Raw genomic sequence first — 27,657 nt, 5'->3', positions numbered from 1 at the left:
AGATGATGGAGATGTAACAGGGGGTAAGAGTGTAGACAGTGGGGTATAGGTGGCTAGGGGTAGGGAAGATCATAGGCTTGGGTGAAGAGGTATGTTTTGAGGCGGGTTTTGAATGTTGTGAGTGAGGGAGACTGGCGAACAGATTGGGGGAGGGAATTCCAAAGTCGGGGTGCTGTGCGTGAGAATGCTCTGTCGCCAAAAGTTTTTAGTCGGGATGTTGGTGTGATAGTGGAGGAGGAACGGGTGGCTCGGGAGGGGCGGTGGTGGAGGAGGAGGAGGAGGAGGTCAGACAGGTAGGGGAGGCTAGGTGGTGAAGAGCTTTGAAGGTGAGGAGGAGTATTTTTAAGTTGATGCGCTGCTTGATGGGGAGCCAGTGGAGAGAGTGGAGAACGGGAGTGATGTGTTCACGGGACCGGGTGTGGGTGAGGAGGCGGGCAGCGGAGTTTTGGACCATTTGGAGTCTATGGAGGGAATGGGAGGAGATGCCAGTGAGGAGGGAGTTGCAGTAGTCGAGGCGAGAGGAGATGAAGGCATGGATGAGGGATTCAGCTGCGGGGAGGGGGAGGCAGTGTCTGATTTTGGCAATGCGGCGGAGGTGGAAATATGAGGTCTTGACGATGTGGCTGACATGGGGAGTGAAGGAGAGGGTGGGGTCCATGATGACACCGAGATTGCATACCAGGGTGGAGGGGGTGATGGTCGAGGTGTCAATGGTGAGTGAAATGGGACCGGTTTTATTGAGAGTGGATTTGGTGCCAATGAGGAGGAGCTCTGTTTTGTCACTGTTCAGTTTGAGGAAGTTGTGAGTTAGCCAAGTTTTTATTGTGGAGATGCAGGTTTCGATGTGGGTGAGGGGAGGATTTTGGGTGGATTTGGTGGTGACGTATATCTGGGTGTCGTCTGCGAAGCAGTGGAAGTCCAGGGTGAGTTGACGGAGGATGTGACCAAGGGGGAAAAGGTAGCGGATGAAGAGGAGGGGGCCGAGGACTGAGCCCTGGGGGACCCCCTGCGTAACTGGGGAGAGGGTGGATGAGTGACCGGAGAGGGAGATGAACTGTTGCCTGTTTGTGAGGTATGATGTGAGCCAGTCAAGTGCAGAGCCCTCAACACCCAGTTGGCGCAGCCTTTGTAGGAGGATGGAATGGTTTATAGTGTCAAACGCTGCGCTGAGGTTTAGTAGTAACAGGATGTTGAGGGCACCGGAGTCTGCAGAGGTGAGGAGATCGTTGATTACTTTGACCAGGGCTGTTTCAGTACTGTGAAGTGGGCGGAAACCAGATTGGAGGGGTTCGTAGAGGTTGTTTTACTGGAGGTGGGTGTGGAGTTGGGCGGCGACGATGCATTTAAGTGTTTTGGAGAGGAACGGCAGGTTGGAGATGGGGCGGTAATTGGAGAGGTTAGCGGGGTCGAGAGTGGGTTTTTTGAGGAAGGGGGTGATGGAGGCCAGTTTGTAGATGGAAGGAACATGGCCAAGCCTCTTCAGATTGTGGTGACACAGACGGCATCAACTGTGATTGATCTGCTTGCCTGACGTTTTGGGTGTGTGTTAGTATTAGTATGTGTGCAGTATGTGGTGTGTGTGTTGTACTCTTGTAGTCACACACCACATACCGCACATACAAACACACACCATAATAGCCCCTCTCCCTGCGCATCCACTCCATAGGATACACATATGACATTTTAGGTTAGGTAGTTAACACATAGGCCAGTTTGCAGACAACATTCTCTCACATTTAAAGCCCCATTATGCAACAATTATACTTCAGGATTAGGGTTAGGATAAGCAGTTTAACGTTAAAATAACAGCTTAAAATTTGGCGCTACAGCTCAAAATTGGGGCACTACAATGACTTTTAATATGGAGAATCGCCTCCGTGCCATTGCCATACCAGGGTCCATAGGCATATAACTGCGTTCTGTAGTTTTGCCTGCCGCAGCCCGGCAGCCTGACTTGTTCACTTTCTGCCGAACTAGTAAGTAGCTTATTTTGCCGTCTTGCTTTGTCTTGTGTTGCACTTGCTTGATGTTTGACTGTGTAAGGACAGTCCTTGAGTAACTAGTTTGTCATAATGTCAAAGTCAGCACATTTTCAAGAGATTTTGTTAGTTTTAGCTGATAGCATACTGTTAGCGAATAGCTATTGATCCGTCGTGCTGCTGTAAGTAAGCCTAGCCTAGCTTAGCAAGTTAACTTGACTCTATATCAAGTTAATCAAGTAGTGAGTCAGAAGAAAGTGAGAGATTCCACTACTTTCAGAGGTGACACTTCTGTTACACTTGAGGAGTGGATTGAGAACCTTGCGAACCTTCACAAGGAGGGGAGGCCTGACCACTGAGGAACAGGTCCCTCTGAAGTTGCAGAGTGTAGTTCACTTTTACACTTTTTCCTAACATAGCCAAACATCAAGCAAGCACAACACAAGACATAACAAGACAGCTAATAAGTTATACTGACTAGTCCCACAGAAAGGCGAGCCTGGCATCGGACTTTTATTTTGTCTCTTTTAGCTCTTGCCAACGAGAAAAGGCTGGTTCCTCTTCCTTGCTAACTCCAATGTCTTCCTCATTTTCTTCATGCCCTCTGCCTTGATGCCCATACAGATGAGGTGGTGCCATAAAGCATTACTTAGCTTTTGTGAAAAGCCCTGTCCACCAAAGTAACCAAGCCCTTCTCCATATGACAAATCAGTGTACCAACAAAATTATTATTTATTTTAAGGCAAAATTGTTACATGATGTTGCTTTAAGGGGCAGGGCCAAGGATGTTGTCAATGTGGGGATACAATCTAGTGGCATTGACATCATGACTAATCCAGATGCAATAAAGAGTCTTTTGAGGAAGTATTTCAGTTCTCAGCAGTTTTCACCTCTCCCTCTGCAAGACTTAAACCCTGTGTTGATGTCGCTGCAGAGTTTCTCAAAAGACAGAGTAAGCAGCAAGACAGCCAGTCTATTAGAGTCATGTTCATTAGCAACTGCCAAAATTCAGATCTGGCCTTCACATTTTATTCTAAAACCTCACTATACCGGTAAAAGTCGAATGTAGTTTTGGGAAATACATGTAAAGTGATAACAATCTGCATCAAAACTACTATGAAGAAACTTGTCGTAGGTCGAGTTGACTATTATTTTAGGAAATATAAGTGTGGTGCAGCTTGCATTGTGGGTGGAAAAATGTGGATTGTGGCTCTTCCAGTATTGAATCGAAATCGTTTTTGCAAAAGCATAAGCTTGCAGAAAGAATTCTCAACAATAGGGGAAAAAGAAGAAAGAACCGTTATTTCAGGCAGATTTAGTTGTGTTACAATTATGAGGACAAGGGGAGGCTAAGAATACAGGAAAAGAGTAAGGTAAGACTAACCCTGTTGTGCAGTGTGTCCAGATCATGCACCCCAACTATGACTTTGGTACCCCACTCATTCATTGGAAAGAAACTGTTGTTATGGCGTGAGGTTTTGGCCAGCTATAATCTGGATACAGGTCCTAAAGCGATCACCCTCTCAGTGGTATGAATGATTTTCAGCAGTCTGCTCTTGTCTTTGGCCGTGAAGGCAGCGTAGCACCAGATGGTGATGGAGCAGGATGAACTCAACCATGGCAGTGTAAAAGTGCACCATCATGGCCTTTGGCAGGTTGAACATCTTCAGCAGCTTCATTCTCTGCTGAGCCTTCTCTTGAAGATACATTTTTGGATTGATCATTTCCCTAGTTTTATTGGAGAAAAAAAATACTTTCCGTTATTGTTGTTATTAAACCCCCTACCTGTTCTAAAATCAGCGCAAACCACGGACTCGCGGGGCTTATTGCTTTTCTAAAACTGTTACTACAAACATTTGATATGGTTTCATAAGACAATTCAATTTAAGAAACAATAGTTTAATGATAAACCGTCATTCTTCCGCCACTAAAAAATATAGTTACTAAATAAATCGTTGCCACGCAACCCTTGAAGCAACGCAACAGCCAGATGGAACACTGGGTATAAAATGAATACACAGCCTTGCCTTGCCATTCACTGCGCAGTAATATGGAATGTTATCATAGAATGTTATGAGGACAAATTGTAAGGTAATGCTGGATTTTACAACGGCTTTTAGCCAATCACAATCAAGGATTTGAACAATCAGTTTTAGAAAGCATAGTTTTAAAATGCTCCACCAGGGGTTCTAAATATTGCTACCATTGCAAAATTGGTTCAGTTTGCCAATACTAAATTAAATAGATGGTTGCTGCTCTAAAAAAAAAAAGTCGGATTTGGTGTTATGTCAATTACACTAGCGACTCTGGCTATTCTTTCTGATCCAGTTTATCATGTTTAACTGTGTGATACGTGGATAACTTTCAGTAAACAACAGGTAAGAGTTTGCTCTATCATTAAGTTTTGCAGTGTGAAGTAAGCAGAGCAAACTAACTTAGCAACAGCAGTTAGGTTATGATAGGCTCATGTCTGTGGCTAAATAAATCGTGATTTATTCACTTATTTATGTATGATTTATGTCGAACGTCAAACAGCAGTACGAAACCTAACCTAAACACAGAAGGTCGCTTCCGATCACGATTTCTGGATGGGCGATGGTAAAATTCAAAGTAAAACCCCAAATATTGCGGTTTAATACCACGAACAAAATTATCTTATTTTATTTAATTTTAATCCATATAGTGGAAAAGCATTTTGACATTTAATGTTCTAAAACATGCCTAACACATTGCACCTAAAAATGCTGTTAGCCCAAGCTTTATTTATGCTTTAGCGTGGTACATCAAACTACACCAATTTCACAATTGTTAAAGAAATATCTCACCATAAAACAAAAATCATAGCCTACATCCTTAACTTAAAAAAGTGTGTCACTCTTACGGAAGATCTATTGATGTTTCAGCAATTCGTGGTGCCTTCAATATTTGCGAGACGCCGGCTCACATCTCAATGAAGTTGTCCAGGTTGAGATATGAACAAAAACAAAGAAATAAAGATAAAAACATTTCATTACATCATTGTCCATCATTTGCACACTTTTGTGGGACTAGGCCTTCATGCCAATGCCACCAATGAGGTCACATGACCTGTTTAATTTCACATTTTATCTTTTCAATATTTCACATGTTTCTCGTACTTGACACTGAATTTCACAGATCTCATTACATCTAACAGATTCTCACTCCCAATAGCATAAGACAATAATTACAACTCCAAAAGACTGCTGAGCAGTACAGACTGTTTGCACTTTGCGGCTGACAGTCTGCAGTCACAGTACTTACTGCTCAAAGATGTTTCAGCATTTAGTGAGTAAGCACCAAACACCGTCATCACTGAACAACTTATTATCTCTATGGGGCGAATGTAACGGAGTTATAAATGCAAATAGATTAAATGTAAATAGAGTGTGAGTTTCGCCATAAATAAGCATGTTTTATTACTGTTGGTGTTTTGGAGCCACCTTTGGGGATGTGACGTACTGCAGGTCTGCAAGTTATTATATTCATATGTCGTTGTTGTCATAATCAGACAGAAGAAATATGCCTGTCAGCGGTAGGTCCATAATGAAAAATGACCATCACAATTTGTACATTTTTAGATAGCTAGATGCAACTAGAAAATGCATTTCCTGAAGGAAATACCAGTGCATGAAATGCAAAAGTTAGGAAAGGAAGAAGAAAAGAAAGAAGAGTGAAAGAAGGAAAGAAGAAAGGAAAGAAGAGTGGAAGAAGGAAAGAAGAAAGGATAGAAGAGTGAAGAAAGAAGAGAAGAGAGGATGAAGGAAAGAAGAGTGAAGAAAGGAAAGAAGAGTGGAAGAAGAAAATAAAGAAGAGTGAAGAAAGTAAAGAAGAGTGAAAGAAGGAAATAATAGTTGAAGAAGGAAAGAAGAGTGAAAAAAGGAGAGTGAAGAAAGGAAAGAAAAGTGAAAGAAGGAAAGAAGAGTGGAAGAAGGAAAGATGAGTGGAAGAAGGAAAGAAGAGTGAAAGAGAAAAAGAGAGTGAAAATATTGAAAAAAGGAGATAAAAATGGAGTGAAGAAGAGAGATTGAGTGTGAGAGAAAGTAGACTGAGAGGGATAGAGAGAAAGATGGAGAGATGGAGAGAAAAAAAGTAGAGAAAAAAAGTAGAGAATGCAAGGTGTCTTAATGTTCCTACAGTTAAATTGAGAGGGACAGAGAAGAAGTTCCTTTGATTTGGCGCAGCTGTCAGTGAAGCACAGGTGCAAGCCAGTTTAAAGACCCTATTATGATGTCATAATGGCCCAATGTAAGTCAATGGGAAAATTTCGATTCGTTTTTATTTAATATCTTAAAAAGTATAAAGTTTAGAAAAGTGAAAAATACATAGCATAAGTGTCCTTTACAATACCTACGCGACAAAGTTTGAATGAAGTTTATACGTTAAGCGGTCCGGGCTGAATTAATCGCAGAAAAAGGTAACAAGAAGAAGAAGAAGAAGAAGAAGAAGAAGCCTAGGAATAACAATACAGGGCATTTCATGCACTGTAATTAATGTCGAGAAGTTCGACATGTAATTTGTATTTTCTATAATAAGTATGTAATGTGATGGTTTGTAAAGTAAGTTTGTTAATGGGCAGAAAGTTTGATTGTGTAATATTTCTTGAACACGAGGTTCATTGTTCACACGGAGATTAGCAAGCTAGTTCACTGGGAACTTCCCACTACTCACGTTCCGTTAGCTAGCTAAATATTAATAGGATAGTATACTAATAGCCATACTGAACCTGACGTGTTTTGTATTTTGTTTTACTTGTGCAGATACTCGTATGTCATCCGTTGTTTGTTTATCATCAGGTATGTTGCTCCAATGCCAACATGTGTGTGTTATGCGTGCATTGTTGTTTTAATTGTTTGTTTGTGCACTGGTTTGCTTTTGTGTGATAATGTGTGTATAGCCAGGCAGAAGAAATATGCCTGTCGTATGTCATCCGTTGTTTGTTTATCATCAGAATAAAGTTGAAAAGCTGCAAATCCGTCTCCGTCCCTGACTGCAATAGAACCGTTACACGAACATGAACCTGTTTAAGAAATTTATTCTTGCAAGTATTGTCTTTGTGAGGTCACTAACCTCACGAATTTAGGTAAGTGATAACGGCCGACGAGCTGTCCAGTTCTACAAAGATAATGGACGCTGCGGGGCAAAGAACACCACGACGCGAAGTGTTGCTCCGCCAAGTCCATTATCTTTGTAGAACTGTTCTATTGCAGTCAGGGACGGAGACGGATTTGCAACTGGACAGCTCGAAGGCCGTTATCCCGCTTATCTCCCGTTTACAACATCCAAAAATGTTTTTATTACAGTGCATGAAATGCCCTGTATTGTTATTCCTAGGCTTCTTCTTCTTCTTCTTCTTCTTCTTCTTCTTCTTCTTCTTATTACACTGCATGAAATGCCCTGTATTGTTATTCCTAGGCTTCTTCTTCTTCTTCTTCTTATTCTTGTTACCTTTTTCTGCGATTAATTCAGCCCGAACCGCTTAACGTAGAAACTTCATTCAAACTTTGTCGCGTAGGTCTTGTAAAGGACACTTATGCTATGTATTTTTCACTTTTCTAAACTTTATACTTTTTAAGATATTAAATAAAAACGAATCGAAATTTTCCCATTGACCTACATTGGGCCATTATGACATCATAATAGGGTCTTTAAACTGGCTTGCACCTGTGCTTTACTGACAGCTGCACCAAATCAAAGGAACCTCTTCTCTGTCCCTCTCAATTTAACTGTAACTAGGAACATTAAGACACCTTCCATTCTCTACTTTTTTTCTCTCCATCTCTCCATCTTTCTCTCGATCCCTCTCAGTCTACTTTCTCTCACACTCAATCTCTCTTCTTCACTCTATTTTTATCTCCTTTTTTCAATATTTTCACTCTCTTTTTCTCTTTCACTCTTCTTTCCTTCTTCCACTCATCTTTCCTTCTTCCACTCTTCTTTCCTTCTTTCACTTTTCTTTCCTTTCTTCACTCTCCTTTCTTCTTTCCTTCTTTCACTCTTCTTTCCTTCTTCAACTATTATTTCCTTCTTTCACTCTTCTTTCCTTTCTTCACTCTTCTTTCTTTTCTTCTTCCACTCTTCTTTCATTTCTTCACTCTTCTTTCTTTTCTTCTTTCCTTCTTTCACTCTTCTTTCCTTCATCCTCTCTTCTCTCCTTTCTTCACTCTTCTATCCTTTCTTCTTTCCTTCTTCCACTCTTCTTTCCTTTCTTCTTTCCTTCTTTCACTCTTCTTTCTTTTCTTCTTCCTTTCCTAACTTTTGCATTTCATGCACTGGTATTTCCTTCAGGAAATGCATTTTCTAGTTCTTGTTACCTTTTTCTGCGATTAATTCAGCCCAAACCGCTTAACGTAGAAACTTCATTCAAACTTTGTCGCGTAGGTCTTGTAAAGGACACTTATGCTATGTATTTTTCACTTTTCTAAACTTTATACTTTTTAAGATATTAAATAAAAACGAATCTAAATTTTCCCATTGACTTACATTGGGCCATTATGACATCATAATAGGGTCTTTAAACTGGCTTGCACCTGTGCTTCACTGACAGCTGCGCCAAATCAAAGGAACCTCTCCTCTGTCCCTCTCAATTTAACTGTAACTAGGAACATTAAGACACCTTCCATTCTCTACCTTTTTTTCTCCATCTCTCCATCTTTCTCTCTATCCCTCTCAGTCTACTTTCTCTCACACTCAATCTCTCTTCTTCACTCCATTTGTATCTCCTTTTTTCAATATTTTCACTCTCTTTTTCTCTTTCACTCTTCTTTCCTTCTTCCACTCATCTTTCCTTCTTCCACTCTTCTTTCCTTCTTTCACTTTTCTTTCCTTTCTTCACTCTCCTTTCTTCTTTCCTTCCTTCACTCTTCTTTCCTTTTCTTCTTTCATTCTTCAACTATTATTTCCTTCTTTCACTCTTCTTTCCTTTCTTCACTCTTCTTTCTTTTCTTCTTCCACTCTTCTTTCCTTTCTTCACTCTTCTTTCTTTTCTTCTTTCCTTCTTTCACTCTTCTTTCCTTCATCCTCTCTTCTCTCCTTTCTTCACTCTTCTATCCTTTCTTCTTTCCTTCTTCCACTCTTCTTTCCTTTCTTCTTTCCTTCTTTCACTCTTCTTTCTTTTCTTCTTCCTTTCCTAACTTTTGCATTTCATGCACTGGTATTTCCTTCAGGAAATGCATTTTCTAGTTATTATTATTATTTAGAATTTCCTTTATCTTTAGGAAACTTAATATGCATAATAATAACCTGATGAATTCTTAATTTGAAGCCTAGTGCTCCCGTTAGAGAAAGTAGTGCCTGGAACAGGCTGTTTTTCAAAAAAACAAACGTTACGTTGGTTGTCAATGGTAACCATTCAAGAGCATTGATATGGAACGGTGATTTAACTTTTCTACTGGGACTACGTCCAAGGTGTCCATCTATACAAACTTATTGTACACCCCATTAGCCAATCAGAAAACAGTATTTCGTTCCAGAGGGAGATAAATCAATTTAACTTGACTTGAGGTTACATGTACATACAAAATTATATATACGTATATTTCAGCACTCGCATGACACCAGAATAGTCTACAAATTTGATAATTGTTTTATATTTGTACAAGCAAACATAGTTGTACTATAGCTGTATTTTGCAGGAAGTTATCATAAATAATATGCCTGTGTAGAACATGATACTGAAATAAAAAAGTCTGGAATTGTCGTATCCTTGTCAAGTGTGTAAAAACTCTCTCAGCCTAACAACTTTTGTAGCATCAGTGCATTTCAATTAAGCTTATATAGGTAAATAGTCCATGCATTTGAAAGGCTGTGGTTGCCACGACAATTTCCCACTTTTATATTAGAATCTTGTTCTACACCCTCCAATGATGAAATATGACCCCATTATTGAAGGGGTACAATTTTCTACTAATAGATGCCACTAAAAACTACACACTGTGCCTTGAAGTAGAAATTAGATCACAGGTAATTCAGAGGGAATCATTCTTAGGGATATGGGAATTCAGAAGTATTTGGATTCTTTTGTGGATCCCCGTAAAGACATTTACTATGACAAGTGTGTGGGTGAAATGCCAAAAATCGGTTTGCACTATGGTGTGTAGACAGCACTCATGAACACACCTCATCCACAAGGGGGCACAAGTTTGCTTCTTGTTTTCAAAGCAGGGCTGATGAAGGATGATCTGGCATGGTGAGAACAGTAGGCCGGTTGGTTGAAAGTTGAGAAGTACTGAGAAGTGGATTTCTCTCTTTTCTAATTTTGTTTGTTACTGGGGTTTTCCCATTTTTAACTTCCTGGGAGCTGGGAGGCTGAGCTCCACGCTTAGGCAGTTTGTCATTTGGACACATCGCTTGTGTTGACCCCAGGGCCTAGGAGGTAAGCTGGTGTCCACTTAGCTTCGTACAAACTGTTTAACATATCTAATGCTCACATTTAGATTCAAGACTCTGGTTTGAGCAACTTGTAAAATAGACTAATACTCATACCTTGACTTTTGTTTTGAGCTCCGTTTGCCAGACTGGAGGTCACAACACTAGGGACAGTCTTGACATGACTTCATGTTTGTTATAGAGTGATAATGGTTTAAGTATTTATATGTCAATGTACAGAGACACATTGATTTACCCTTGGTGTATACATCATCCTTTGCTTCATGCTCTACTTACTTTTAACTTCTCTCTAAAACGATTCTCTCTCGATTCAGAAAAGTTCATAATCGATTTTGTAATAAAAAAAAAAAAAAGCAAATAGAGAAGGTAATTCATCTGTTGATTTTCTTTAATTATCATACACAAAGTAGGAAGTGTAGCAAAGACTCTGAGTAGCAAACTCAAATGTTTTAAAAGTCGAAATGGATTGATAATCGTTTTATCGGTTTAGAATTGATAATCGTTTTTTTTACACATCCATTTTATGTTGAAATGCAATTATCGATTGATTATCGATAATCAATTTGAAACCGATAAAACGATTATCGATGCATTTCGAATATTGAATAATTTGAGTTTGCAACTCAGAGTCTAAAATCACTTCCTACTTTGTGTTTGATAATTAAAGAAAATCAACAGATGAATTACCTTCTCTATTTGCTTTATTAGAGAAAAAGCTTTATCTTGTCACAATTTTGACTTTTCTATGAGCAGTGCAATAATCGATGCAGCTTGCATTTCAACATAAAATGGATGTGTAAAAAAAAATTAATTACAAAATCGATTTAAAATCGATAATCGATAAACGATTTAAAATCGAATCGTTGACCTCTGAATCGGAATCGAATCGTGAGGTGCCCAGAGATTCCCACCCCTAGTAACCAATGTGTTTTTGGTGGTAGTATATGATTTCCATGCTAGTTCTTGGGCCACAGCGTAGTAAGACAGGGAAGTGGCTGTGTGTGTCTGTGTATGGGACGTATGATTTTCTTACATCGCAATTTTGAAAACGTGTTTTCCAAGTTTTTCCAATATTAGAGTTATGGCTGTATGTTCTGCATATGAACAATTAAATTAACATTAACCGTATTGCAATATACTGTATTGTCATGCTGTATTGTCATTCATTAGTCTTCTTTTCGTACTGAAGCAAGGCAAGGGGTAATTTTTACGATTTCGTTGAGTATACGGTTAGAATTAGAGATGTAGTAAATATGGATAACTAATACTATTAGTGCTTCCCCTGCCAAGGTGGGAAAATATGATTTGTCAAAAGTATTAACTACTTACTAACCGAGAGTGAGGTCATGCCGGGAAATATGACTGAGGCTGTAACGTATCGATTGAGCGGTCAAGGTTAGCAAGTTGTTTATTATATGGCAGTTTTAGCTCCTTTCATTTTCTAAATGAAAAGAAATGGTAATTGTAAATAGAAAACATTTTGTTTTGTTCAGCTTTCAAGTCTTCCCACGACACAGTTTGTTGCAACCAATTACTTGCTAATTTCAAGTTACAATGATAAATAGAAAAAAGACAACATGGCTCAGCTAAAATGGCTTAAATTTAAAGTAAAGTAACAACACAAGTGATTAAAACTATAGTAGTCTAGTCTTCATCATCACTTTCAATATCACATTTTCGCTGCTTCTGAATTTCCTCATGGCTTTTGATGTCTATCAATATCGCTCATTTTGAAGATGATGTCAGAGGGCAATAATGATCCGTATCAGACCGGCGAGGAGGTCAATATGCGGCATGATCACCCATTAGCCAATCATAACCCCCGTACTGTCGTTGCCATATAATAATAAACCACGGGGAAGCCGTGGCCTACTGGTTAGGGTTTCAGGCCGGAAACCGAAGGGTGGCCGGTTTGATCCCCAACCAGTAGGAAAAATGTGGGCGGGTGAAGTGGTTGACCACTGCTCTCCCATGCCCACATCCACGGGTGAAGTGCCCTTGAGCAAGGCACCTAACCCCGACCACTGCTCTCCGGGCGCCGCCAAAGGCAGCTCACTGCTCCGGGTTAGTGTGTAACCTCACTTCACTGTGTGTGTGTGTCACTTCCCTGGGTGGGTTAAATGCAGAGGTGGATTTCAGAGTCTGTGTGTCTTCACCACCTCTGCCATAGAGAGGACTTTCACTTTTCATATTACATGTGAAGTATGTAAATTAGTTGTTTATCTTACTTTCTTTGAAGTTAAACCCACATTTGCGTGTTGCTGCATGAGTAATTCAGTGTGTGTCGTTTCACAGTTACATTGTAATATATTCAATTCAACTGCCATAACATAATTCTCAGTATGAGCCTGCTTATAAAGAGGGTCTGTTTCATGGTGTGTTGATTTAACACATTTTCTTTGTGCAGTAGGGTAGGTTCATTGTAGGAACTGAGATTAAAACTAGAATCTGATGCTCCCAGCATATATCTTTTCCCCTTAAAATATAGCTTTTTATAGCTGTTTACATGTGTGCCAACTATTCAACTTGATTGTGTCACACAACCTTAGACAAATTCCTTTTATGTGAAAACCTACAGAAACCCATTTATGATTAATTGAATGATTGTTTCATGTATTTGTTGAATAATGTGAAGGTACAAAGCTCAGTTCCTGACTAAAATGCCATGGATGATCAGCACTGAAATTACAAATATTTTTTATTTAAAAAAAAAAAGGAACTGAAGTCTCTCCTTAGGGTGTGGTAACTTCCATAATGATTCCGCCTCCTATTGTATGCACGACATCTATGAGTATTTGAACCGATATTGTAATATTGCAACTTGCATTTTATGCATAATATAAAATGAGAGAGCTACAGGTGATCAGCACTTACATAACCTAATTAAAAAATAATCACATTTCAAATAACATAAAAAAACAAGTGGCTTCCTTTTTCTTTAGCAAAGCAAAGATAACTAAAATAAAAGTTAAATAAGTAGACCTATTTTACTGTCGTAAAAAAGAATCTACGTGGCCATAAATAAGACAGTCAGACATGCAAATTATGATTGACCTTTTAGCTACGTTTATTTTCAACACTCACCGTTTGTAACCAGCGTCGTGTAGTAACAGTTTTAGACCTAATAATATTTAGGCTAATATTTTGACATTTTTTTGGCCGCCATTGACAAAAAGCGGATGTCTTAGTTAGGATTGTTGTGGCTGCCGTAACGCTGTTCTCAGTCAATCAAAGAGCGGAAGTCAAAAGTTAGTTTCAGGAGACTACTTTTTATACTGTAGACTAGGGCAGGAGGTGGAAAGAAAACAGATGCGGATGCACCACTGTTGGCAGCTATTGTGTATTCACCTGTTGATCTTTGCACATGACCTTTGCTCTGGCTACGCATTTTATACTAGCTTGTTGTTAATTAACAAGATACAGAGTATGTAAAACATACTTTGGCGTTTATATTTAGCCTGGCAGGGCTAACTGAAGATATACGAGTCGTCGCAGCGAGGGCAGTGCAAGCCTATGAGTTAGGGGCAAGTGTCAGTTTCCAGCTAGCGTGCTAAATTTAGTCCGCTTGTGCTGAGCAAGTTCACATGAACAACAACGCGTGGTTACCCACAGATCAGTGAGAGACCAACGAGTCATTTGGGGGTAAGAGACTCCAATGCTCCACCTGTGCTCTGCTCTTCTTTTTGTTTACTTTTTGTCATGACGGTTCTGCCCATGGAGTGTGGTGAGTCACCAGACTTAATCGGCTCTAAATTGGTTGTGGTGGAGTTTACAAAGTTTCCTGAAAAGCCGAGTATGGATTTCACTTGCTACTGACAATACTCTTAGGTAATATTAAAGATGTGTAAAGAAAATTGATCAGTTTTAACAATAATTACAAAAAAACATTAATTATCTATTATAATAATAGTAATAATAATAATAATAGTTATTAACATTATATAATGTTTAATATTCATCACAATTACTGTTTGTTGTTGTTTCAGTGTGCTGGGTCCCTCTCTTAATGAACTGAAGAGGCCGGGCATATTATTTATTTACTGAACCTTCTATACACAATGATATGCATCCTTATTAATCGGAATTGAAGCAGTGAAGCCATGGACCCATCAGATGAGCCCTCGGGGGGCCAGGGCCTGAACAGTTCAGACCTTTTGGTCAGGGAAGCCTATCTGATGGCTTACGACTACCTCGATTACGTGTTGTGCCCTCCCAGCGCATACCTCCCTCCCGCTCCCTGTGCTGCAGCATCAGCACTCCGGCACGCCGGTGACGAGCTCCTCATCCGCTTCCCTATTTTCTTTCGCCGCTGGCCGCGTGTCTTCCAGGATGTGACGGAGGGCACAGCCTGCCCCATGCTCACGGCCATCTTGGACGAGCACTTTGGCTCCAGCGTCCCCAGGGACCGCCGCAGAGATATGGCCTGGAGTGCTGTGCTGTCAGTGTATGTGCTGGCCGGACAGATGGCCCTGCACTGCCGGGATAAAGGCATGGCCGGGGTTGTGCCCCAGCTGAAGGAGTGTGTGGGAGCGTATGTGGAGAGGGTGATATGCCCTGAGCTCAGGGCACATGGGGGATGGGTAAGTGGCCTCTCCAACATCTGTAATGCTCAAAAATTTCCATTTCCACATTGAGCGAGGGCACAGAGAATTAAAGCAAGATATGGCTACATTTGTTTAATCTGTACTAGCCTAGCCCTCATCTTTGGATACCACACCACAGTTCAGTCTTGTCACCTATTTCAGGAACTATAGAAACAAGAGATTTATTCAGCAACATTGGTCACTGGAAAATGTACTAATTATTAGAATAATTTCATGTAAACTGTTATATGCAGCAATCTCCACATGGGAAATCCAAAAAGACACCACACTGACATTTCTAAGTTATATGTGGTGTAACTGTGGTATAACAGAATATTAAAATGTCCTCTTTTTACTTTCAGTCTGGCTTTATATCTCGCTTTGGGGTAAAACAGAACTTGGAGGGCCAGGTGAAAAGAGTATGCTACTGGACTTTACTCCTGTTAACCACAGGCATCCTAACCTACTTCCTGTGGAAAAGAAGAATGTGTTGAACTCTTCTCACCCCATCCACTGGATTACAAAAAGAGAGACTGTAATTACATGCAAGATGAAATTGCTAATATCATACTTTGTGTAAAATTGTTCTTAAAAAGTTAAAAGTCAGTTCAGGCTTAAGCTCCATTTTATGTGGTTCTCCAGTAGCCTACATAAACATTACATAACATGTTAATCTAGTGGTTTGCCTGTTTGTTTCATCTTGTGAGTAGGTATATTAACTATAGCCTAGCACGCCTTTTTTCACCCATAACCTATCAATGAAGGTGTGGATTAAGCTGAAATTTTGTATGACATGCTGTCAGGGCATGGACTGTGAGAACATATATGTACAGTTCTATCAGAGCTTCACAAGAAATGGGTGGCATACAGGCTGTTTCTGATAACCAAATACAATACTTCATATTTATTTGTTAAAAGTTCACACATTACTTACTGTACTTACTACTTTTAAAAATGACCTTGTTTTTTAAAGTGAATTATTGTCTAAAACAAGCTACTTGGCCATTGCAGGCTAAATAAAGATGTTTTGATAGTGATTCATGACAGACGGAGAACGTGGACGTTGCTCCACAGGGCGCTCGAATTGCTATTGCATGCGAAGTCGGATAATTGGTTAGGAGCTCGTGCGACTTGCAGAATTAGAAATCCAATTGAGAGCATAAGGGTGAGTGCTTGAGCACAACCTGGGGTGTGCACGTACCTGATCCCTCCTGTCCAGTGTTTCGTACTCAGTAGCTTAATTTTAGTAGTCACCCAGCGGCCTCTGCTGGCTATCTAAGAGAATGTGGCTTGGAGGCGGAAACTACAGGCTACATGTAAAAAATAATCACCGCAGTTTAGGACGTAGCCTTCTTAATAAAGTATCCAACCAATAGCGGGCGAATATATTGGTCACACTTTGGTTCAAGAGGTGACCTAGTTGTCATAATGTAGTCGATTAGAGGAAACGAGTCATCGCCACAAAGTAACTGACAGGCAACATGTCCTCCTTTTCTGCCACATCACTTGTTTTTTTTCTAGCCAGCCTGCCACATGATCATGTGATTCGGATCGGATTACAGGAACTCCCAAGCAAGTCAACTTAGTCGGCACACGAGGACAACGCCGAACAGAAACCGCATTGCTAACCAGATTAACCTACATAAATGAGTTGTGTATAATAAACAATAGGTTTTCTCCATTAATGGAAGCAACATTGAATGGAATGTCAATTTCGTTCCGACAATGTAGGTCTGGCCCACAAGATCTGTCTATAGCCTACATCTTTCAAGGTTCTTGCCTTTAGAGCATTACAAGGTTGAATATGTTTAACAACTAGGACATGCTGTACCCTGTAACGTTAACTGTAATACTTAGAGACAAACACACTTTGTAAGAAAAGTTTTTTGTTTTTAATGACTTAGTTTCTGTACAGACAGGAAGGAATGACAACAGCAGGTGACAAATAAAAAGATAACAAAAGATTCGGAACTTGGAAAGGACTGACAGGTCAGTAAATTGTACAGCCTGGGGACAATACATTTATAGAGAACATTTAGGCCAGCTCGGCTTCACCCTCCTCTTCCTCAAACTCGCCCTCCTCCTCAGCAGTGGCATCCTGGTACTGCTGGTACTCGGACACCAGGTCGTTCATGTTGCTCTCGGCTTCAGTGAACTCCATCTCATCCATGCCCTCTCCGGTATACCAGTGGAGGAAAGCCTTACGGCGGAACATGGCAGTGAACTGCTCTGAGATGCGCTTGAAGAGCTCCTGGATGGCGGTGCTGTTGCCAATGAAGGTGGCAGCCATCTTGAGCCCACGTGGGGGAATGTCACAGACGGCGGTCTTGACGTTGTTGGGGATCCATTCCACGAAGTAGCTGCTGTTCTTGTTCTGGACATTGAGCATCTGCTCATCCACCTCCTTCATGGACATACGGCCACGGAAGATGGCAGCAACAGTGAGGTAACGGCCATGGCGTGGGTCACAGGCAGCCATCATGTTTTTGGCGTCAAACATCTGCTGAGTCAGCTCTGGCACAGTGAGGGAGCGGTACTGCTGGCTCCCCCTGCTGGTCAGGGGGGCAAAACCGGGCATGAAGAAGTGAAGACGGGGGAATGGTACCATGTTGACAGCAAGCTTGCGCAGATCTGCGTTCAGCTGGCCAGGGAACCTGAGGCAAGTGGTCACACCACTCATGGTGGCAGAGACCAGGTGGTTGAGGTCTCCATAAGAGGGGGTGGTGAGCTTGAGGGTGCGGAAGCAAATGTCATACAGGGCTTCGTTGTCAATGCAGTAGGTCTCGTCTGTGTTCTCTACAAGCTGGTGCACGGACAAAGTGGCATTGTATGGCTCGACGACCGTGTCCGACACCTTAGGTGAGGGCACGACGCTGAATGTGTTCATGATGCGGTCTGGGTACTCTTCCCGAATCTTGCTGATGAGCAGGGTGCCCATTCCTGAGCCAGTACCACCACCCAGGGAGTGGGTGAGCTGGAATCCCTGGAGACAGTCACAGCTCTCAGCTTCCTTCCTGACCACATCCAGCACTGAGTCCACCAGCTCAGCTCCTTCAGTGTAGTGGCCCTTGGCCCAATTGTTACCTGCACCACTCTGACCTAAAGATGAAAAGAAAAAAAAAAGAAAATCAGATGGACTGATTGCATAGCAATTTTTATTTTAGGCTTTAGCAGATAGGAATTTGAGAGAAAGGCATACCGAACACGAAGTTATCGGGTCTGAAGATTTGTCCGAAAGGTCCAGACCTCACGGAGTCCATGGTTCCAGGTTCCAAGTCCACCAGCACAGCACGAGGCACATATTTGCCACCTGGAACAGGATCACAAATAGATAAGTATGTTTCAAGTTCACAAGTTGTTAACGAAGAACTTACTCACTTTACTAGTGAATAATAGATCAAAAATGCCTCCTTACCCGATGCTTCATTGTAATAGACATTAATCCTGTCCAGCTGAAGATCACTGTCGCCATGGTAAGTTCCAGTTGGGTCAATACCATGCTCGTCACTGATGACTTCCCAGAACTGAAAATTAGATTTTTTTTTTGTTTATTTACAAACGCCATTTTTTTTCTTATTTTTTGACACAATGAAGAATTACTTTATAAAAAGAAGGAGGGTGTTGTACCACAGTACCTGAAGGGTAGACTATTATTAGGCCACAGGTATGCTAAGAATGTAGCATTCGTTTGAAACTGTATATGAAACATTCCATGCATGTTTTTCAAACCACTAGCTTTCTGCAGACCATTGGTCGGTGGTTAACGTATGTTGCGAGAGCGCGAAATCGACACCAACCCCTTTCCGCAATGGCGCGCGCGGCAGTCGTACTGGTTGGCTAGAATCCACGCGCTATACCATTTTGAAAATTCATCGCATGTCAACGTCACCACCAACCGGCACAGCCCATATCCGCCAAAGAAGCGGTACGGGCAACTGTAGACCTAGCAATCGACCTGGCCATAAAACGCATTTTCCTAAAATGTTACACTTTAGTTGCTTCGCTTTTTTGATTGAATGTTTAACGCATAATTAACTCTCACGACGTAGTAGGCCAATTAAGATTAGAATGCCAGACGTAAAAATTAAAATGGGGTCAATGATTCGACTTCCTCTTCTGCTACACTGCACTGGCTTTGTTCGAAGAAAAGACGAATATTTCAGTATGTACTTCATGAAACAAATCTCAAGATTATTTTATATAAACTATGCTTCTGGACAGCAAAGCCATTTACAGATTTAGATCAGCACGAATCTCTTTACAGTTAAACCGTGGATATTAATTCAGCCGTAAAACGAATGGGACAAATAATCCAGTACGGTTGGTATTCACAAATAAAAATGACGCGGTTGATGGTGTGGTCGTATTTGCTGATTAAGAGACAAATTACTATTTACATACACTGCATTCTGAAACAACCCTGTACAAAAATATATATAACTCACGAAAGTAAGACATAAACTACACATTGTAGAAAAAGACAAAACAATAAATAAATAATAAATATACTAACCTTGGCACCAATCTGGTTACCACACTGGCCAGCCTGGAGATGCACAATTTCCCTCATTTTTGGTAAGGTGACGAAACGTTTCAATGAATTGAAAAGTCTTTCCTTTCTTCGTCTTAGGCGCGGCTTGTGGCTTCTCCTATTAGTACACTTCCAAACACCCGCCTCTGCTATGACGCGCGCTTGGATGTGCGTTCTCTGTTGGCTAATGTGCAAAAAGCCCGGATTTCAGCACCACAGCGGCCCGTTAAAAAATAGTCAAAGCAAGTGCATTGGCTCTGCACACCTGTCACTCAAACGACCAACGAACGGACGCATTACTCGTTGTACTTCTGCGCAGTCCACTTCCTTGCTGAATTTCTTGCATACTATGACAAAGAAACGTACATAATACAAAAATACATGTTCATTGTTCATGATGTTGGCATGAACATGGTAGGTATCATGTTTAGTTGGTAAGAAAAAGATTCAGAGGTGTATGTCCTCGAAAATAAAATCAGGACCAGGAGGTATTTATGGTCATGTGTTAATTTTGTCTGGTAACGTTTTCACGATATGCTCCATACACCTGTGCTTGTTCCAAGTCAGGAAACCAGACCGAGCACAAATGTAATAAGAAACTGACACCTCTATAAAATGTTTAATAAATAGATATTTGATAAAATCATGAAGTCTCCATTGCCTCACTGGAACATGGGACAAAGGCCTAAGAGGTTATTACTGTAAATGTACTCCATGTGCAGAACTACAAACTATTAGTCAGTGTTGAAATATTCTATTTTATTTCTCTAATCAGCAAGAAAGGAGATGTGTGGGAGATGTCCAAACATATTCCCCATATTGATCAAGCTACTGGCACGCCCCGTCAGTGCAGTGAGCTTTGGTCCACAGGCATTGTTTTCTTCCCAACAGAACACGGTAATGCTTAACTCTGCTAGCCTCTTGATCCGGAGGCACAGGAGATTACTAGTCACAGGGTCAGTTAACTGGGCATACAGTACAAAGTTCATAACAACCTTCCCAGTCACAGGATAATGATATGAGTCTGTTGACGTCACTAATGTGCTATTTGTATGTCTACTAATGTAGGGTACAAAATGGATATACAGATCAGAAGTTGCTGTAGTCATATCAAGCGGATGCTGTTGACATGGAGGAGTTTAACCCAACACAGGATTGATTAAGGAAGTTGTCATGTCGTGTATTGACGTATACCATTCACACCTTTGGCATGTTTAGATGGTAGGAAAAGACTCACATGGTAGTACTTCGCCTGGAAATGGGGTCACAGATGGAGGGGGGGGCTTTCTATCCATACAGGGGTCCCGGGCACCGTAGCTCTTTTGGAAACGGGAAGAACAACTGAGAGAGCATGGAATATTTATAGCTTGTCCACGAAGGAATGGTGTGATAATGACACCGCCTGTGCTGGCACAGTTGGCATGACTTTGGATGGTCAGAAAGAAGGAGCTATTTCTCCATCTGCATCGTCACAGGAAGGCCCCCAACAACAAAACCTCACCAGTGTTAACTATGTCAAATCAGAGGAGTTATAGCAGCTGTTTCCGTGCTTCAAATGTCACAAGAGGTCTTTTCAGAACTGTGCTGTATCTCAACTGTATTGTTGAGAGCTGATTAGTTAGTTTATCAAATGTTCGCTTTACAAATTTAGCAGAACAGTTGTTCTGTTTCAGTTACAGTTCCTATGATGTGCCTATGACTACAGAAAACAATTAACTTTGGTATGTGATATGAGGTTGTGTGTAGAGCCTACAGTAGACAAAACTACTTTTCTCACTGGCATCAAGGGATATCACAACTTTAGCTTGTTTATTTGAAAAGATGGAGACCTATTGTATACATGAACCCTAACTCAAAGGCTCTGACAACATTTGACCTGACCAAGTATAATCTTGTGAGTTTCAAAAATCTAATACACCGTTTAAAATTCAACAACAGATGTGGTTCAAAAATAACAATAAAAAGAGCCAGGAGTCAATACATCAGATTTCATTCATTCTTATGTATCTGACCCAGCCTTTAAGCAGTGTATAGAAGGCTGCATGAGGAGACAAAGCCGGAGAGAAAGGGTGGTCTCTTCTCCACTCGAACAAGCCCTTAGGCTTAGCATTTGACTTCCTCCTTTAATTCAGCTTTCTACTGCAGTGGTTCTGTTTTTGGCATGAGAATGAATTATTTATTCAGCCCCGGCATTGCAGGGTGGCCTCGGAGGCAACGGCGGCCTGATGGTGAACAGAACTGACAGACACTCAGTGGTGTCGGCATTGTGAAAATGAATCCAGAAAAGAGGAAGCAGACTGGGGCAGGCAAGGACTCCTGTTCTGTTCTTCTTTCTTCTGTGGTAGCGGAAACAAGCTGGCCTCCCAGCGAGATAGGGAAGATATCATGGCCGCCGGTCTCTGAAATTGATAGAGACGGCCCCTCCTTGAGTGAGTGCACATGCTAATGCAAAGTCTGCCTGCTCTGATCCCGTAGGAATCCTCCCAGAGGAAACATTAGGAGGCTTTTTTTTTTCGCCCGTCAGCATCATCCTCCCCCCACACGCAGTGTTTACAGCTCCATCCTGCTCTGTCTTGGAATATGCGGCAGATTGGGGAAGAAACTGAGGAGGGGGGGATGATCTTACAGGCAAAATGGTGCTTCCATGAACACTGACTGTGTCTGCACAACTGGTGTGTTGTCTTCCCGTATAACAGATCATTTGACAAGACTGTCTTTGTATGTTTTTCTCACACATGGGGTGGTTGATGAAGACCAACCAAATCAAAGCTGAGTGGTGTCAATTTGAAATGAATTTCAATGTTAAGGTTCCGATGATATTGGATGATATCACGAGTCAACTGTATTGATAACCCTATGAATTGTTCCAAGCCACTTCTGCATGCCATGGTTGTGTGGTACTAAAATTCTAACTGTGTGTTAATCCGTATAAAATATCTTTTCATTGTTATACAGGGTGAATAGTGGCACACAATCAAGGATCACTGCCTATGTAAGAGCGTGATGAAATGAAACGATTAGCCTGGTTGTCTGTGTGGTGAAAGCTCTCCTTGTCTTGGTCATGGTTTGGGTGGGGCTGTGGAGGCTTTAGGCAGAGGAGCAGGTGCTGTGAGGCGAACAGCTGGGGCTGGGACTGAGCATGTGCAGCTACCACCCCCGGGAGAGGGGGGAATCCAGAGATCTGCATCAAGGATCGGGTTCCAACCAAAAACCAACCTTATACTAAATCTGTAAGTGTGTGGTGCTGGATGAGACAGCATATTCCCACACCGAAGCATGGCATTGTGGTACTGGTTGGGGGGGAGGTTGCGGCACAGGCTGAAAGAGAGCATGATGATGTCATATATGTGTTGCTTTAAAAGGGTCTTATCAGTGTTATTAAGTCTTATCAGCCAGTATGGGGGTGCACTGATTTTGGTGGTGAGGACGAAGTGGGCATTAAGTTCGATGTTCACATAAAATAATATTATCCATGACGTAAGACCTAATAAAGTTATAAAACTCTCTCAATTCAATTTGGCTGAGCTGTGGTCCTGTGTGTGGAGCTTTGAGTCCCTTCTAGGGAAGTACATTTGCAATCATTTGCATTTCAATTAGCATATGGTTTCTCTGTGTGAAATTTTAAAGGTCACCCCAACCAATGGTGTTCAACTTTCAATGCGACTTGCCAAATTCCTATTCAACCTCTAGCTATCACCAGTTTGCTTCTGTCTGTTTACCCACCCCTTGGTGGGGAGGTGCATGGGGTGAATCTGAAATAGCCTGTAACATATGATCCAGCTTCCTTTACCATTCATCAGTCCAAGCCTGACTCACTGGATGTTGCTCCGGCAAATTCCCCTCCACCATCGTGCTGAGTCACTTGCTAGCGAGTGTTAGTGGTCCTTTAATGGCCGCCCCCCATCCCCCCCCCCCCCCCCTCACCCGAGGAAGACAGTCGCTCTGATACTCAGCCCTCAATAAATCAGCAGTGAGCCGCAATGGCTGCTCCGGTTGGCTTCCCTGAAGTCCAATAGACACAGACAGGGCTGGGCGTTGCCAGCTTTGTGTAGTTTTGTGCATCCATGCTTTTATTTCCTTGAAAAAATGGAAAGCTGAGAATCCAGCTGTGCCTCATTCTTGGGGTTGGATGAACTGCTAGCTGAACCAATCTTAAATATGTGCATTCTTTGCATAGATTGTGAGAAACAGGGCTATTATTTACTCTCTCTAACGATGATATACCACAAAAGGATCCTTTGTTTGCCCCTTGCCTTTGTCTGGTCTGTGTGAAGAGACTGCGGTTGATACAGAAGCACTGCAGTGGGTGGGGAGGGTGGAATACATGAATGCTGGATGGAGGGGAGGTGTGGAGACATGGAGTGTGGGGGAAGGGCGTGGGTTTCAGCGCATTTAAAAAGCTTTACTGGTGCAGGCCTATATGCATTTGTACTGTCAGTGCTTCCCTGCCTCCATGCCTGGTTTTTAGAGGGGGGAGAAGGAGGAAGCTAGCGCTGATGTTAATGGCGATGGACACACCCCACTCACAACGCAGAGGCTGTGAGCAGCAGCCATGTGCCTCTGGAAGAAAAAAAGGGGGTTGTTGACAATGAAACATGGATCGCTGGATGCTGAATCATTGCTGTCTCAGTGATTTGTCAGTGTATCTGCTTCTAGGAAAACATATATACACACTTTTTTAATAATCACATATTTCATAGCTAACATTATTACATATCTAGGAATAATTTGTAATTGTTCTTTGTGATGACAGCTATAGGACAATTACTAGTAAAACCTGTAGTAAAATAATGGAGTGGGTCTCTGGCGGCCTCTAGTGGTTAAATCACTAATGCAAACTTTTGGACCTAGGTAGCAAAAAGGCCTTTTATTATTATTTTCACTAAATAGAAAAGGTATTACAAAATAACTAAAGTACAGTTTCCGGTTTACTTAAATTGGAATACTAATGTGAAACTAAATAGACTATTTCCTAGGCAATGACAAAAAAAACTGAAATTAAAACAGCCATAAACCTGGACTTGGAAGATATCACATATTTGACAATGAGGGTCCTCTAGTGGTGATCCTCTGTATAACACGGGTGAGACAGCATATTCTAGCAGTTTCCAAGGTGATTCCATTATGAACAAAGACCATGAAATTAAGCAATAAGCCCCAAGAGGCCGTGCTTTGCGCTGAATTTAGAACAGGTAAGGGGAGTTGTTAGGCACGACGCGAAGCCACGCAACCCTTGAAGCAACGCAACAGCCAGATGGAACACTGGGAATGAAATGCGCTATGAATGCCTTGCCATTCGCTGCGCAGTAATATGGAATGTAATCAGGTCAAATTGTAAGGTAATGCTGGATTTTACAACGGCTTTTAGCCAATCACAATCAAGGATTTGAACAATCAGGTTTAGAATGGTTAATTTAAAGGCTGTTATTTTACTGAGATAATAATGAGATTGACATGGCATAAATATGAACTATCGTTTAACACTTAATACCAACATACTGTTTAAGACAAGTATGTTGTCCACCAAAGTCTGCAGGATATCAGTACCCCTGCTACAGTGAAGAGGACCCGGCACACTTTCACAGAATGGTGTGCATCATGCAGCCGGCTAACAGCAAGGAGGAAACATGTGGGCAGACAGGTTAGACGGCCAGGGGCCTTTGAAGTCAAGGAATGGAATTGCATCGATGTTGATTTAAAAGGAATTTTAGAAAGATGGAAGGGTACAGCGGGGTATACATTGAATCGCATTGGTGAGGTCATCTGCAATAATTGCCTGGAAAGATATGGAGTTTGTCAGAAAGCTAGGAAGGAAAAGCAAGGTCAAGCCAAGTCAAGACTACAGATTGAAATAGAAGGGCTGATTTGAGAAAGGAGGCAGCTGAAGGAGCAATGGAAAATGGCAGATAATGAGCAGAGACAAGGAATTAGTGTACTGCATTTAGAAGTAAAGAGACGACTGCCTACATTAAGGGGGGCCGAGATAGAAAAAAAGCATGAATTCCAGGTTTTTCTGGATGTTTGGAACATAGTAGCATGATTTGGCAGAGGGTAGAGACTTCACTGGGGTATTTTGTTTGAGAATAAACATGTTCAGGTTAATGACAGGGACAGTAGGATTTCTTCTGTGCAAGCAGGCAGACATCAGGCACATACAAAGAGTACTGGCAAATGGGGCCAAGCATAGGATTGAAGATTGCTGGCTGCTGTCGCAAGACAACTTCAAGTTCCACAGTGTGTGTTTGATAACAAACCTCTTCAAAGATACGATTGAGTAAGCGTTTTTAAGGAGGAAGCTAAAGTATGCAAAACTGGTAGCGGAAGCGTGGCAACGAGGTTTGCAAGCACACACAAGACCAATTGAGATTTTAGAGGCTGTGTAGCTAAATCAACTACAACACTTCTGTTCAAGTTGTAGAGGACGGTCACTCAAAAGAGCTATAAAGAAGTTATCTGAGGCTGCAGAAAAAGCCAGCCAGTGGTCATGGCTGAGGCACTCTCTGACTGCTTGGGGTGGTGGATTAACCTGAACTAAAACTGACATACAGAACATGAGATCTTGTGGAGGTCTATCCTGAGGTGTATCTGTTATTGTCTCTGGTAGTGGCACATATTCTAACGCATCATGAGTATGCAGGGGCTGGCTCTGGAACGCCAGACACCACTGTTGAGTCTTATGGAGGTGTTGTGGGCCTAATTTAACCAAACTAATGAAGGAAGGTACCTGCTTGAAAACCCCAGTGAAATGCTCACAATTGCTCCTTTGCGGCTCATGCTGTGGCTGTCTCTAGCAAGTCGCGCATTGTTGTTGTGTCCTGCTGAGCACTAGTTATGTCACAATCGTGGCAGCCATTGCCACGATTTGGCGGCCTCTGGTGGCAAAAGGACCTTTTTCACTGTCTTGGTGTTTTTCTATGTTTGTTTTGTGTCCATGTGCCTTTGTTGTGATTGTGTGCCCTCACCTGTAACCCATTGTGTGCCCTCACCTGTTTCCAATTGTGTGCCCTCGCTGGTTTCCCTCTGTGTGTCCTCACCTGTTATGTATGTGTGATTGCCACTTCCCTTGATTAGCCAGGAGCTAAATACCTGGCGAGTTTCCCCGCCCTTTGTCGGTTTGTTAGTTTGTCTTTGTGTGTTTGATTTGCTACAAGGCATGCAGCCCTCTCCCGCACTCTCAAGTGCCTAGCGCTAGCTAGTTTTCAGTTGGTGCCTTGCCCCGGTTTTCAAGCCTTTTTGTTCGGTTCCTTGGTTTTGGAAGTATCTTCTTTGATTTTGGATCATTGCTGCTTGCTGCTCTTTGTGAATAATAAAGAAATCAAGGTAAGAACTACATCCTGCCATTGGGTCCTCTCTCTAGCCCACTGGGTTAAGCGCTGGTTCCCCAAATACAGCATCTTGGGTTCAATCCTGAGTAAACCCTAACAATTTATGCCTGTGCAGTTGTAATATTGGTTGTATACTTAAAATAAAAATGTGCTTTGAAGAGCTATTATCCCCATCATAACATGAATTTGTAATTGTATACATCTCCTTTTAATTAATACTGTATTTTAATTCTTAACTTTTTTGCCAAGTTCATCACAGGTGATAATCTTACAATTTAATCAGTCCTTTTCTTTGATAACCAGGATTAACAAGTGAGTATATTATATTCAGCTGTCTGAGTGATTTATCCTCTTAGATCCTGCCCAATGCTCATGGATTCATTTGTTATTTTGTTGTTAACTAAACACTGATTCATCTATACAGTCAGATATTGTCTCATACGCTTTGTGTGACTGAAAATGCAAATAAGAATTTCTTTATTAATCTATTCATCATTTATCTCACCGTACATCTGTTATGGTTATCAGACATATGTCAGGACACATTAATCTATATAAACACAATCCCCGTGAAACGTTTTTCATTTAAATATTTGTGTCACTATTTCTGTCCTGTGCCTCATTGAAGCAACATCCTCTTGCTCGCCGCATTGTGAAGTCTTCATCATGTCCTAATCTCAGTGAGCCTTTTAGATCCCTCAGCTGATATGCTATGCCCCATGGTGACAGAGACTGGCAGCTGTAGACAGGGGTGTGTGGTGTGGGTGCTTACAGACTAAAGCCAGAGCCTTAGCACAGATAACGAAGAGGCAACAGGCCCACTGGTCCATAGA

At 41.6% G+C, this 27,657-nt stretch overlaps 2 protein-coding genes across 3 annotated transcripts; one reads left to right on the top strand and one right to left on the bottom strand.

Moving 5' to 3' along the window:
* Positions 1 to 13,706: 13,706 nt before the first annotated feature.
* On the top strand, positions 13,707 to 16,005 carry bcl2l16 (BCL2 like 16). Of its 2 annotated transcripts, none has more exons than XM_080853009.1 (3): positions 13,707 to 14,109; positions 14,372 to 14,965; positions 15,331 to 16,005. In XM_080853009.1, the coding sequence occupies exons 2-3, from the start codon at positions 14,486 to 14,488 to the stop codon at positions 15,460 to 15,462; spliced, it is 612 nt and encodes a 203-aa protein (XP_080709135.1). In that variant the 5' UTR covers positions 13,707 to 14,109; positions 14,372 to 14,485; the 3' UTR covers positions 15,463 to 16,005. The 2 variants fall into 2 exon arrangements, with proteins under 2 accessions (XP_080709135.1, XP_080709136.1); XM_080853010.1 differs by having other exon boundaries at positions 14,076 to 14,213.
* An 840-nt stretch (positions 16,006 to 16,845) lies between these two features.
* Positions 16,846 to 19,581, bottom strand: tubb2b (tubulin, beta 2b). The gene is made up of 4 exons (XM_080852884.1): positions 19,482 to 19,581; positions 18,384 to 18,492; positions 18,168 to 18,278; positions 16,846 to 18,067 (listed from the first exon to the last, which is right to left on the bottom strand). The coding sequence occupies exons 1-4, from the start codon at positions 19,536 to 19,538 to the stop codon at positions 17,004 to 17,006; spliced, it is 1,341 nt and encodes a 446-aa protein (XP_080709010.1). The 5' UTR covers positions 19,539 to 19,581; the 3' UTR covers positions 16,846 to 17,003.
* Between the last annotated feature and the right edge of the window lie 8,076 nt (positions 19,582 to 27,657).

The sequence above is a fragment of the Sprattus sprattus genome (assembly GCF_963457725.1).
Source record: "Sprattus sprattus genome assembly, chromosome: 15".
In the NCBI taxonomy this organism is placed as follows: Eukaryota; Metazoa; Chordata; class Actinopteri; order Clupeiformes; family Clupeidae; genus Sprattus; species Sprattus sprattus.
The sequence above is the reverse complement of the archived record's forward strand: the minus strand, read 5'-3'. Positions and strand labels throughout refer to the sequence as shown.